We start from the raw sequence: 15080 nt of genomic DNA on the forward strand, positions 1-15080 counted from the left end.
ATTCCGTAGAGTGTCTGTAATTCCTATGTTCCATAATTTAACCAATAATTCATTGTGTGTCACACTATCAAAGGCTTTCCTGAAGTCAATGTAGATGGTGTCTATTTCTTCCCTCGAAGTTATTAGCTGACGAAAGTAGATGAGAAGTTGTTGTTGAGTTGAAGCATTGCTTTGAAAACCAAATTGATGCGGAGTGATGGAGGGAGCTATTGTATCTATCACTTTGTCATAAACTAATCTTTCTAGCACTTTAGAGATGACACAAAGGAGTGAAATTGGTCGATAGTTGGCAACAGAAGTTTTGTCTCCAGATTTGAACACAGGAATTATTTTGTGCGGTTTCCATTCAGAGGGTAAGTTTCCACTTTGTTAGACTATCTCAGTTTTAGGCGGTAAGTACAGGTCTGTGAACACCAGGGACATACATTACAAGGGTTGAAAAGATCACAAAGCAACACAAAACTTACTTAGCTATATGACATGCGCATGATAAAACTAAGATTTTCATGATGATCAGCGTGTGGACAAACCTCATAGCGATTTTCATCCGCATTGGAGCTCGGATGACGGAGCAAGACTAAGAGCAACTGAAGCTCCTCGACGGTTAGAGATATTTGGATGAAACTTGCAGGACTGATGCACCATAGTATAGGCTTTATATTTCAAGGTTTAGCCTATTTGCTTGCATGGCCGCAGAGCACCTAAAATAAAAATATAAATCAGTAATGCGCCCGTATACAGGTGATTTTCCAAAATCCATGGAGATATAGCTACAGTAGACTACGTGATTGGGAATTCTATAGCACGCCAAGCGCCTCTAGAATAGCTACAGCAGATTGCATTTCCGTTTTAAAATCGCGTCACGTATTACGCTTTCGCCAATTATGTCGGGGCAATTTTTAGCATAATAGACTAGAAAAGCATCAAGCATTATGCCAGCATAATAGGACGATTTTCAAGAATTTTAATTAAAACGCGCAATGCGCGCGCCAAAAATACAGCACAACATGAACACACTGCACATTATTACTGCATTTCATATCAAAAACCTTGCAGTGTTATTATTTTTACTACTTCTTGACTGATTATTCCGAAATAAGATCGAGATACTCTAATAGAGCAGTCACTTACTCTAATGCAGCAGTCAGGAAATGCAGATATACTCTAATAAAACAGTCAGCTCTTGAGCATAATCTTGATTTTGAGAGCATAATTCTGAGCATAATAGGCTGGATTTTTGAGCACTGCTCAAAACCATGATAGGCTATTTTCAAAGCATACTGTAATTGGCTCAAGCCTAATACACACGGTTGTAAATGCAATCCTCCACGAAGCTACTTTTACAGAGTGGAAATCTTAGTCTTTGACGTCAGCAACTTACTCCGTGAAACAAAACATCTTCATTCTTGTGCGTGCATACGCGCATGCGGCAAAAATTTTTTTAAACGAAAATGCAATTTGCTGTAATACGTTAGTCCCACTAACTTTAGGGATTCTAACTGTATACCAAATATGGCAAGCAGCAAAGTTTTAAAAAATTACCCCGAAAATTTAACTCCTGATTCCAGAATCAAGTCCTAATCCTTCGACGGTACTCCTCAGATTTTCGGACTCCTCGCGGCTTAGCCACAACACTAAAATTTAATAGTCGTATTGAGTGCTAGGCTGGTAAACAACTAGATAACAGATTAAGAAACTAGCGCTTTGGCACTTCACTAACTTCAGAGGTACGTATATAACTGTAACTTTGTTAGCGTAAACTGTTAAAAATCTGCTTATTAGCTAGGCCACATAAACTTAATTATTAGTTTAGTTCATCCTCCTGGCTTCTGTAGTTACTGCAGTGCAGGAGGGCAGATTTTGTATTTATTTATATTTCTATTAAAATAGCTAGCTAAAATAACTCAAAATGTCATTTTCTTAGACTGCTATAGCAAGGTACCAACTATAAAAGGTGCTAATGGGCCACCACTGAGTGGCGCAAAAACTCCTTGATAAAGTAAAAAAAATGCAATGTGGGCGGGGATGAGAAACTAATCATTAAGTTTATGTGGCCTTACAGTAGTTGCTAACTATGCTGGCACTATACTGAATTAGCTGCATAGTTGGCGTCACGCAGAATTGGTGCTAGCTATTAGATGTCGCCATAGTGTAATTGAGTGTACAGTCTTAATAATTATAGTGTAGATATTGCGTTATTCGATTGTTTTGTGTATATAGTACGTAGTCTACAAAGGAAGTAAAGCATCAAATGCAATACAAATCTATGTAGATCTGATCCTTTTAAAACTGAAACCAAATTTTATCTACATACTAGTTTTGAGGATTCTATTTCTGTTCACAAGTTAGATTTACTTCATTTATTTTAATGGCAAATTTCTAAAATATCCCAATCTTGTCATTTGAATTGTACTACTGTACAGTAGCAAGTTGAGGTATTTGGTAGAGCAAATTTTAAGCAAATGACTGTAGTGTTACTCAAATCATTGGATTGCCCCCACCTGGACATTTTTAGGAGAAGATTTGCACCAAGGGAGGCCAGGAATTACTCACACTACACAAATATGAAGACAAAGGGCATGTTGTGTTTTATGTGGTATTATTAACACTTTACAGTGACCAGCACTATTATAGATTCTGAAATACAGAGACAATAATCTTTAAGTATTTTGACTTAATATTCATGAATAAAATTAGCTATTTTTAGTTACTAGTATAGTACTTGATATTCATTAGGGTAAGCCTTTGTCTTTAAAGAAAATGGAAACCTTGCACTAGTGGGTAGTTTTGTATTGTTAAACATGTACAAAAATAAAATTGTGACAAATATGATAACTGCATTCAATCACTATGTAAATCCAGTGACTCCAATCCATAACTGTTCAATACGCAAATTTAATATTAAATTATGGGCTGGTAGGTGCTATCACTCATCACATGCTATGAATTACTGATGCTCCAAATATGGCCATGGACTGGTGGTATCACAAACCACACAATGGACTGCACTATGAACCCCAAATATGGTTGATATCAACCACCACAAGATTTGTGTAGGGTATAGCTGGTGGTAACCTCAAACCTTCCACAAATTGCTTTTTAATAGACCAGTTTAGTACAAGGGAAATATTATAATTCTTCTGTTAATTGCTGTGCACAACCACTAGTTGCTGTGGTTTGCCATTAAACTATACAGAAAGTATTGAAACATCGATGGCAGCCACAGACACTAACACTCTGACCACATACAAATCACCAGGAGAATGTGTACAGCAAGGGCGTAGGCAGGGGGGTTCGGATGGTTCAGACAAACCCCCCTTTCAGAAGCAGAATTTTTTAAAATTAAAATCATACCAAATCTTACAGCCCTGGAGCTGTCCGGTAGCTACTTTCCAACTGGCGCTCCTCTGTACTACTCTTGAGAGTCACATCACATTGATGCTGAACCCTGCAAATCATATCTACTGCATCACGTGATCAATTGCGCACGTGATGAATGGCGCGGGTGAAATGGCGAAGGACTGTTCAGTGGTTGGTTGAGACATATTACAAGCTTAAGGCAGCAGCTGTTAAACTTGAGTGGTCGTGTTATACATATGTCAGGTTAGCACGAACTGTGAATTGTTGATGTATATTTACCTGATGAATTGTTTATTTATTACATGTTGTGGTCACGTGATGTCTCGAACATATTGGAGTACAAGCCAAGTCTGAAGTTATTGACCATCAACAGGAGGACCAGCCGAGAATAATGTATATACAGTAGCTGGAAAGAAGTATTGCCAACTAAGGTACTCGAGTGTGGAGGGCTTCCGTGTGCTAGGAAATTGAAGTTGGCTGTCAGTATGCTGTCTGGAAGTGAAGATTAGTTAGTTTTACAATAGGTTTATAGTTTCTATAAGCTGCATAAACAGCAGTGTGTAGGTTTTAGCTAGTTAGATGCACAAACACCTTTTAATATTACTGCCTAAGCCTAAGGGCGCATTTTGTGTATGCATCATTTTCGTTCAAACATGGTCTAGGGAAGCACCCAGGCCTTCCCCTTAAGACATTCCGGCCACTTTAAATCCGAACCCCCTTCATGATAATCCTGGCTACGCCCCTGTACAGTACAGTACCACTAAACAACTTGTTTGCTTGTTGTCCTATCTGGTCAATTGCATGGTGTTCATTCTACAGTAATTTATATAATAAGCTTTGCCAACCAGTTCTTTGTGGTTTTCAAGTAGAAACTCCAATCGTGGACAGTGTTATGCAACAAAAATCTTTAACTTTATGGCTTTATAGTAGGGCTAAAAATGAATATTCTACTAAATGAATAATTTTAAAAGGAACGAATATCAAAAACACTTATATCGTTCCATAGAAAAGTAAGCAAACAATCACATTTATGCTGATCTGTTGATACAACTCTTATAAGCCCCATTGTTAGAAAATGGTAATACTTTCATAAAGTTTTAAAATCCAATGGTTTGTCATTGTAAAGTACACTGTATATGTCTAAAGAATATCAAATCTGCTCCCACAAAATCAAATACTTGACTTAGAACAAATAACAAACTATTTGAATAGTTTGTTTTAGCCCTACTTTACAACTCATTCATCCTTTACCCTTAGGCTATTCATGGTGAAACAAAATGTAGTTTTATCTATGTACAGAAACCTGAAACATACCATATACTTTGTAAGGAAGAAGTATATGTAACTGTTGGTTATCATCAATTTCCCAATGGCTTCAATACATTATATTGGCATCCACAGCATCTAGTCAATGTGCAGTATGCAATTAGTACTAACTACACTCCCAGATTATTATACTAAACTGGTCTATGGCCAATGTATTTGATAGGCTGCTCTCCATCAGTTGTACAGACACATTGTCTATACAATAATGTACTTGACCAGAACTTTATGTTGTCTTGCTGGTTGCAATGTTACTTTGAACTATTACATAAGAGTCTGCAGCATAACTACTATAAAGAATAGCTTATATTGCAACTGTATGTAGTATTTGTGACCAGATGTGTAAGAACCCGACATACACTGTACGTGATTCAGACTTTTAAAATTCTTGATTATTACATATGTGACCGGGCCTGCGATAATAGGGCAAGTGGGCACATGATTTTTGCCTACTTTTTCATACTTTCATCACTCATAACATTTTGTACCATTGTGCTATGGCATTGCAATTTTCAGCTCTTAGTAAGCATTTAATTGGTATCATGATGCAAGTTACAGAATGAAAATATACTTTTCCAGTACTGAGATATGACCTGTAGAATGATAGGGTGTAGTTTGTGCCCACATGCCCTGTTTTCGCAGGCCCGGTCACATATTTACAATCTACTTAGCCAAGTGTATGCTCTAGTAAAGATTCAACTTCATAATCCAGTAACTTTTGGAGTTTAAGCCCAACAAAGTAGCAACAACAAAAAGACTGATTTGTACATGAAATATATGTGTATAGGGAAAAATTAATTGCAGGTACTTACTAGAACAGTATTAACTTACAAATGGAATGGTATACAGAGTTGAGTCTTGCACCACCATGTTTTCCATGAATAGGGAAATCCATAGGGCTGTACCAATACCACATTTGTATCCAATACCCCAGCTGATATCTGATGTTTGTGACTAGATTTTGGAAAATCAGTCACATTTTGCAACTCATGATCAAAGCAAGGCATTTTAAACTACCAAATGTGTTATTCCTGTAGGTTAGTTTCTGAATCACGATCATTCAAAGACACATTATATACTGTAATAAAACAATCAATATACAGTTTTCTGTGGACATAATGGCACACAATTATAGTTATGCAATTGCACACTTTTGATGGTCAATAATAAGCACTGTAGATGGTTCTTTAAAGTGATAATGGCACTATTAACAAAGAGAAACAGTAAGGAAAGGGTTGTGATAACATAATAATTATTATATCCCTTTCCTTACTGTTTATCTTTGTTATGTAGTAGTGCCATTATCACTTTGAAAATAAAAAAAAATGATCTACAGTGCTTACTGTATTATTGACCATGAAAAGGTGTGCGATTACACAACTTTACCCACAATTGTGTGTGAGAGACTCATCTGGTTATCCCTGTTCTTGTTCATATAAGGGTGTGACTGTCATAGGATAAGTGCAGGGACTACCAAAATATTCAACTGAAGTTACAGATTGCTTAGAAGGTGGTGCTACAAGGGTTTATAATTGATTCCGCCATACAGTGGTTATGGGTTATTAATCTTAAATATCAGATCCACAACAGTATGACCTCCACTGTTACTCTAAGTATAGATGACCTGAGTCACCTGACCACTCAAAATCTCTGGACTCCAGTTCTGTGTAGAAAAGTATGGAATTAATCAGGAATGTTTGGTATAAAAAGTGAAAAATTTAACTGTGCTTGTACAGTGATTGTTTATATTCAAATATTTTAGCACACCGTATAATTTTGTAATATACTGTACACTACGCAATTTATATTTGGAGATTCTGGCCTATGGCTCCTTAAGGTGAGTCGACAGTCACCACTGGAACTGACATTTCCAGCGGATCTGTGGCACCTCTTTCCAGTGTTACAGCTGTAGACTTGCTCTAACTATGGTACAATCAATGCAGGCTGGCATCCACTAGTCATTATGAACAATGAAAGACCATGGCATGTGTGACTGGTAGTTAATGTAGCTATTAACTGTGGTACAACAATGTTTCATGTTCATGTTTATGTGCATTTAGTATCACAGCAACTACATGTAGCTAGCCACGTACACGTTTTTAGCTATGTGTGTACTGTAGCTGATTGGGTTCAGAGTCGTGTTTGTAAACTACATACACAAGTGCTAAAGGTTGCACACATCAAGTGTGTGGTGGTACTGCATAGTCCGCGTGTCCACAAATCAACCTTCCGTATATGTCACAGTGTTACAGTTCATGCCTGTGACTATCATGCAACAAGGATGTGTTGTGAAGTTATATTTGAGGAGTACCGTATATTAATTAGCAGAATGTACATTGATCTGTGATATACATAGAATAGCATCAATGATACTGTATCTAAACCAAAATAGCCAAGCTGTGGAAAAGGGTGCACCCTCCCACTGGGTAAAAAATGTGAAATCAAAAGTGGTGGCCAAGAAATGGCTGTGATGGTAGTTTAATGGCAAAAAAAAATCAATAACAACAATTCAGATGAATTTGTGTACCCTCTTAAAGTTTCACTAAGATTCAGTACAAAATTCACCTGAATTAAATTTTTGCCATTGCTTGATACTTTTGGTTACCTATTATGCTTCAAATTATGTCAGCATAATCGGTCGAGGCCTAGACATGCATAACTCATGGGAAACTCATAATTATTGTACTGATACTAACTGATACTGGCCAATGCTAACTTTGCATTTATTCAGTCTTACTCTGTCTTGAAAATACTTTTTTTCAAGTACAACCTAGCCTGAGGCAAAACTAGTTTGCTAGTCATAGCAGTAATCCATTGCTGTGCAAATTTTGACTGAATTTGAATAATGGTCCCAAGATATATGGTCCCAAGATGAACTAAAGTCAGAGCAATATGAAGTAAATTTAGTATCAGTCAGTATTATGGGTTTTTGCTGTGTAATATTATACATGTTGTATTGTAGATTGTGATGCAGGGATTTGTTTTTCTGTTAATCTTCCATGTGTTGGTTACCACTTCAGCACAAAATAGTGGTAAGTTATATTTATATGCAATAACATGTAGATTGTATATAGCAAAAAGAGTTCATACTTCACATACAATGTATATTAAAGCTGAAAACCCATCTGTCTGACTGCTCATTTGTCTTTGAAAATTGTACGTGTGTTTCACAAAGTACTCATGTTAGTTTGTAAGCATTATACATGCAGTTTCATAGTATTGATCTACAGTGCTCTTATATTTATGTGCTGTCCCACCTAGGGACCTGTGAGAAGGCTAGGCCTGCAAATACAGGAGTCAGAAACATGTATCTAAAACTGTTAAGAATGCAGAAAAATCCCAGACTCAGTGGTGACTTGATCCCCCACAACATGCAATCTAGGCACATGCCAAGGGAGCCATAACAGCTCTTATTAAGACCATAGAGCAGATCCTGCACATAGAGTAGGCCCAGTGCTGTAGTATGTACATGTTGAGCTGGATCTTCAAACACATTTAATAACTCATAAATGCAATTACACACGATCTTGAAAGTTTTTTATTCTTGGTTAGGAAAGTGAGGTAGACAGTATTATTCAGTAGTATTCTCGATAAGGTGAAGAGCAATATTCATTCTATATTGTGTATTCTTAGTTAGGAAAGTGAGGTAGACAGTATTATTCAGTAGTATTCTTGATAAGGTGAAGAGCAATAGTCATTCTATATTGTGTATCTACAAGCCACATACGTTTCATTTACAGTTTTCTTTTAGTGCACATCATAGTGAAATGTAGAAGCAACATAATGTTTGTTTTTTTGCTATACAGAATAGTTGCCACACTTAAAAGCTGCTAATGCTATAAATTTTGCATGGCCACACTTGGGTAGTAGCTGTTACTGATTTTGACACAAGGCTATTGTACGCAGCTGCAGCATTTAACCAAATAAATATGGTAAGCCGGATTAAACATACGTAGTATGTATGTACTGATCATAATTTAATCTAGCTGCTCAAAACAGCCAAGCTGTGAAAAAGCGGGGGATAAAAATTGTGAAATCAAAGGTGACAACAAAGAAATAATTGCAATAATGTTAATGTTTATAAATTTTAATTAAGATTACGGAATAGTTTTAAATGCGTGGGTGGAACAAAGTACAAAACCTGCTTTAAACCAAGCAGGGATAAATAATTTCAACAACTGTGTTATGTTAGCAATACAACCAATTGTGCTTGTTTGTTTTTACTGTAGAACAACGACTGTTCTTGGGTGTGTGGTCCACAATAGAGCGATGTTTTATAAAAACTTGCCACCCAAAACCAGACTAACAGATTACTGAATCGTTATAATTTCAACACAGGTGACTAAAAATATCTAGGTCCTGTGGAAGCGATTTTTTTAAGTTACTGGTTGTATAGACGTTTTATTGAACTTTTAGTAGTTTTTTCGAGTGAAACAAGCTCTTTAAAGGCTTGTATCTGAGTTACTGGGAAGAAACACGCCAAAAACACTTCCACAGGACCTAATAAATTTAATATACAGCATCACTATGCCCCGGAAATGCCAATAGAGCCCACAGCTTTTGCTGTATTTGGCGGCAGAAAAACATGGTAGCGACAGCTGGAGCTGAGCGATGTACAGGCTGGCTAACCTGTGCTACTATAATAGTGTTCAACCTGCCTCAAACTACACTGTAGCTACATAAAAACATTACATATGAAGGGCTTCACCTTCATTTAAAACTTTTCACAATGCTAGACTAGTTTTATGGGCTTCTCAAAAAGTATCGATAGGCATTCAAAATTTTGAATGATTGCCCATAACTATACCGTAACCTTAAGTACATCCATCATTAAAATTAACAGCCATTTGTTTGCCTTAGCATCATTGCAGTCATTTTTTGGCCAACACCTTTCTTTTTTTACCCAGAGTTTTGAGGGCTACACCTTTTTTCACAGCTTGGCTGTTTTTGTGTGGATTTCACTACTTTTCGCATTTTATAAGGCCCCAAAGCTAGTCTAAAATAGACACAACTGTGATTGTTGAAGGCAGAATTTGAAGTTACATTTGCATTGCATGTTTTATTTGACTTTCTTTTAATACTGTAGTGAGCGTACATTTTTAAAGACTTTTAATATAATGCACCTAAAATGTACCATTGGTACATACAGTAGATCTGTGAAAGAATGAACTTTACTATTTAGCAAATTTAAACTAGAACTATCAGTTATGAGATGAACAGCTGTGATAGCAATGGCTTAGTCAAACACTGGCAACTTTAACATTATCCAGGAATTTATCTACAGTGATTGTTATGTTAGAGTATGTCAAACATGAGATTTTACACTTGTTTGGTTTTTTGATTTGAAATTCTGTGACTGCTGTTACTTCATCTTCAAACTATCAGTAGGCACTTCTGTGGTTAGCCTATTGCGCACAAATGTTCAGACAAGTACTTACATAGTTTACTCTATGCTGCGATAAAAATTTGGCCTATTATGAATAAACATGCACACGTAACACTGTGAATATTTATCAGATTCATAACAAACTTACTATGTGAATTTAACTTCATGCAATCCTTATCTACATCAAATTGTGAGGTAATGAAGTTACACATTCAAAATTGCTATTTATTTTTTGTAAAGTTGGGAAAATCTTGACCTCTGTAATTGCCTTTAATTCAAAACTTTGGTAGTACTTATGTATAACTTTTCGAGAATGACTGTGGTGAATTCAATCGAATTTGGTGTGTGGCCTGTCTCACACACCTGGTAAACAGCTATAATGCAATAATGATAATGGTATGCTTTACAGAAGAGACCATGGAGCTACAGTATGCTGAGCGTGTGAAATTACATTTTCCTTCTTCCTGTAAATATGCACACAGTGTGGCATGCCCAAATGAACTTTGGTAAAAAGGAACATGGAAAGCAAAAACAATGCAACAAAACACAGTGTATTTGTTGATTGAGCAGCTTGTCATATATTGTGAGCATTCATCAACAAAATATCACATTGGCCATAGTATAATTGCATGCAAAATTATTTGTCAATTAATATAAGTCTGAAAATGTAGTCAAAGTTTATATAACCACACAAAAATAGGCAATTTATTCATAGCTAAATTTTAATCTGTAGTCTCACAATTTTTAGTTCAAGTATTTGCAGCTTTGTAATGCATGTATATTCAGCTATGTACAGATAAGAGATCTGCTTATTATTGAATTTATCACCTTTGCAATTACCTTTTCCTGTTTACAATGTAAAACTTGCCTTTTTGCAGTAGAACTTGTCATCTTGGCAACTGAATTTAAGTCACTTTTGTATAGAATTTACCATGTTTGCATGAAATTTCATCGTAACTACTCTCACACTTGCCATTAATAAAGTAGTGGTTACAGAGGTGTAAAATGTGAGTATGCACCTAATGGAATAACATCCAATAATACTGAACAGCTAGGATTCTTTATCGGCTTCATGCAGTCATAGATTCATGCCAACAGCAACTGACTGAAAGAAATTCACTTCTATCTTTGCCTGTAGAAGAAAAAAATTACTGGTGATTAAATTTCCTGCAAATGTTGCGAATTCTAATGCAATAGCACCTAGGCTCAGACTAATATCTATTTAAGCCTTTATATGTTGTAATTAGTCTTTAAACAAAAATGTTATGTGTTGCCTTGCAAGGCATGATATAAAATGAATCTAGTGGCTACACTCATATCGGCATGGGTGATTACTCACCCGGCACAGGCTGTTAGTCTGAAACAGATGTGTTACATACTGTATTACTGTAGCTGTAACACGGGTACTTGGGATTTGCCTGATATGTATGCCCACAGGTCTTGGGTTGTGCTCTTGGGTTTTGGGTATACATATCAGGCAAATCCCTTGTGCCCATGTTACAACTATTACATGTGCTATAGAAAATGCACTTGCTAGGCTTGTACACGTCACTTTGTACAATGCCATGCTCCCAAAATCCTTTGCAACGGGTCTGTGTGGTGTGCATACTTAATATGTATGAAATATACTATTTGACATACTTTTATGTACTTGACATACTTTTATGTACGTGTAGCAACGATCTTTCTTCCTGCTACTGGTGCTAGAGTATGTGAAACAAGAAACATAACTTTACAATGCAGGGTGGTCTTTAATAATGTTACAGTGCCTGGTACATGGAGTAGAAATGGTACAATAATTGATGATGACAATGACACTCTGAACCACCACATCATCTTTAACTCTACTGGTGAAGGACTAACGAATCTTATTATCACCAATGTTACACAAGCAGACAACAATACGGAATACATGTGTAGTTATAGTGGTGGTGTTATAACTCCTGACAATGTTACCCTTCACGTGGCAGGTATGTACACAATTGTGTGATTTTTGTATGCATTAGAAACGGTAATAGTAATCCACACAAAAACAGCCAAGCTGTGGAAAAATCGTGCAGCTTTAAAAAGCCTGGATGAAAAAAGTTGTGAAATCAAAGGTGGTGGCCAAGAAATGGCTGTAATGATATTAATGCTAATGACTATATTAATATTGGTTGTGTGTGTTGTTAAAATTTCATTAACATTAATGCAGCCATTTCTTGGCTGCCACCTTTGATTTCACAACTTTTTCACCAAGTCTTCTCCATTTTTTCACAGCTTGGCTGTTTTGTGTGGTTTCTACAGTCATCCTTAATCAAACTTAAATTTTAAATCATTACACACGGTAGTGTGTTGTGTGGCCCAAGAAGGCAGCGCGCAACACCGTGAGTATATTGACAGGAAGAAAGAAATGCCTCCGTAGCTCTATGCTGCCTTGATAAAACAAGATGTTTTTGCTGTGGACACGCCCGCCAACTTCAGTACCTCACATACCAAATTTGAGTGAAATCGCTTCAAGTGTTCCCGAGATATGTGAATTCAAAAATTGGTTTAGTTTCTTCATTTTTCTTCTCATTTTGCTTCCTCTTTTTGCACATTGTGGGCCATAACGTCACCAATACGTATAATGTTTACAAGCAGCCAATGGCGATCGAAAAAGCCAACGTGGGTGGCAACAACTCTAGTCTACATATATATAAACGTACTTATACACCTTACTAGTCTGGTGCCATCTTAGCCCAGATTAAACTGTAGTCCACTTCAACAATGACTCAATAAAACAAATATATTATAAATAATACTAACCTTTACGTTCGATTGTGGTAACCAGTTTTGTTATGCCACCAGATTCGAGTTTAGCCAGTGTGAATAGTAAGAATTAGACTAGTATCGTTTAATAGTTAGGTTTTGTTTACTTAAACCATCTATTTAGCTACTTTTTTTCGCTCGAGAGAATCACTATGGTGATTAGTCTGGTGCTTAGTCTATATGGCATGCTGGCATGCTGAGCACTACATGATGAGAGTCGAACAATGAATGCAGGTTAGTGATATAACCCATAGCGTACTAGCTTTCAATATCTCAGGTGGCTGCAGTACTGCAGGGGGAACGTCATCGCAACGTCTGGCTTAGTTACCCACAAACGATGTTAGAAACCTGGCCTTTATAAGTGTTACAGCTGTCTAGTGAGACTCTCCCCACCTATTAGGTGAGTGGTACATAACAGTTATACAACGTGCACTCGTGCTCTGCCTGTATAAATGCACGAGCCTGAGGGCCTGACGGCCCTCAGGCTCATGCGTTTATATCAGGCAGAGCACTCGTGGCCGTTGTATAACTATATAATAAAAAATATATATATATAGTCTATATGTTAAAATACCCACAAGTTTTTCACTTGGATAGAAGCCTGTTACATATGTACAGTATATCACAGCAGTCATAGTTATTGAAACTCATATTCTTTGCATCACCTCTGACTTCTGTATATCGATAAACTAGATTTCTGCTCCTACTATGATATAACTATGACTTATGTACTGTACTACAACAGCTTTAAAATAGTGCATATTTAAAAGTTATTAATTTAAAAGGATCCAAGCAATAATAAGTACTGAAACAAGAGATGAATGATGGTATTACAGCATAGTTCTGTGAGAAAATCCCTGCATTGTCATGTTATAACAATCATTTTGTCGATTGCTAAAGTAGGGATTTCTCCACCAAGCTATGCTGTAATACCATCATTCATCTCTTGTTTCACTACTTTTTATTGCTTGGATATCTTCTTCATTTTTAAAATAAATAATTATGCTAATTTGCATTTCAAGTCTGCCTCAAACTGAGGCATAATCATTATTTAATCTGTGTAGAGTACATACAGTAACGGGGAGGGAGAGTGTCGAACTGTGCTATAGGCTGTGAAAAATGAGCCTGTAAAGTAACCTGCATACCTTCGTTTCTTCTCGTAAACCTGACCGCTGTTGCTTGCTCAGATTTAACACCTTAAATGTTTTAATGGGTGGTCCGTATGGAATTGCAATGGCTGAAATTACATCTAGATGTGTCACTTTAACTAGTAGAACTGCCGAGGCAAGGCATGGGATGGCGACCATGATGAAATTTCTACCATGATGAAATATCGAATCTCAACCTCACTCAACCATGATGAAACCTCGATGTTTGTTTTCCAGGTTAGCTGCTTGTGTCTCTCTTTGTACGGCAAATTCCTCTGCATAACGTGCCATACTTTTCTGGAGTACACTGTTCTTTCACTCAGCAGTCACTTGTACAAAGTGTGCCCTGGTGACTGCACTTATACCATAATTAGTCAGCAATCAACACAAATCACCAAGTCATTTGAATGATGCCATAGGACTTTATGGATTCATGTTTCATAGTATATAGCATAGTTCGACACTCTCCCTCCCAGTTATATACTCTCGATTACAGTTAAATCAATAAGGGGTGTGGTCATCACATTCAAGTAAATAGATTGCAAAGAGGTGTGCTCTCCATGCTCGATTGCTATTAATCAGCTAAGATTGTTAATGAGAGCGGTCTCGAATCTATCATGAATTTACAGGCATCTGTGTCCAGTATCTTTTACAGTAGCTTAAGTACTTTAAATGCTTTTGTGGTGTCTAAATATGCTGTTCAAGGAAAGTTTTAATGCGGAAATTGACACCTGGATATGGTTTTGTTGCATAAAGAAGATGACAACCAGCCTGATTGAAAATAAAAGGAAAGAGAAGGCTCAGAGTGCACAAACTCATCTGAACCCCAAAAGTCACATGCTAGTCACTGGTGAGTTTGTTATTGTGGTATACAATGGGGGCTGAATACTGCTTCGCTTGGTCTCCAGCATTGTGGCTGTGGTCAGGCAGGCAGGCAGGTATGTACAAATGCAATTGATAAACAAGCAATGACAACTCAAGTACTCACTACAATAAATTTTATATATACATGTAACAATAGTCAGAGTTCCATAAAGACAGTAAGTATAACCACAAGGATCAACGGTGAGAAC

At 36.8% G+C, this 15080-nt stretch overlaps 1 protein-coding gene across 2 annotated transcripts in view; it reads left to right on the top strand.

Moving 5' to 3' along the window:
• The first annotated feature begins 1555 nt into the window (after window positions 1-1555).
• Window positions 1556-15080, top strand: part of LOC136264371 (receptor-type tyrosine-protein phosphatase eta-like) — a 59447-nt gene continuing 45922 nt past the window's right edge. For both annotated transcript variants that reach the window (XM_066059106.1, XM_066059111.1), the window contains exons 1-3: window positions 1556-1727; window positions 7646-7715; window positions 11746-12039. In XM_066059106.1, coding sequence (XP_065915178.1) covers window positions 7652-7715; window positions 11746-12039 — 358 coding nt within the window. In that variant the 5' untranslated portion in view covers window positions 1556-1727; window positions 7646-7651. The remainder of the gene's footprint in view (window positions 1728-7645; window positions 7716-11745; window positions 12040-15080) is intronic.

This window comes from Dysidea avara, chromosome 1, assembly GCF_963678975.1.
Source record: "Dysidea avara chromosome 1, odDysAvar1.4, whole genome shotgun sequence".
In the NCBI taxonomy this organism is placed as follows: domain Eukaryota; kingdom Metazoa; phylum Porifera; class Demospongiae; order Dictyoceratida; family Dysideidae; genus Dysidea; species Dysidea avara.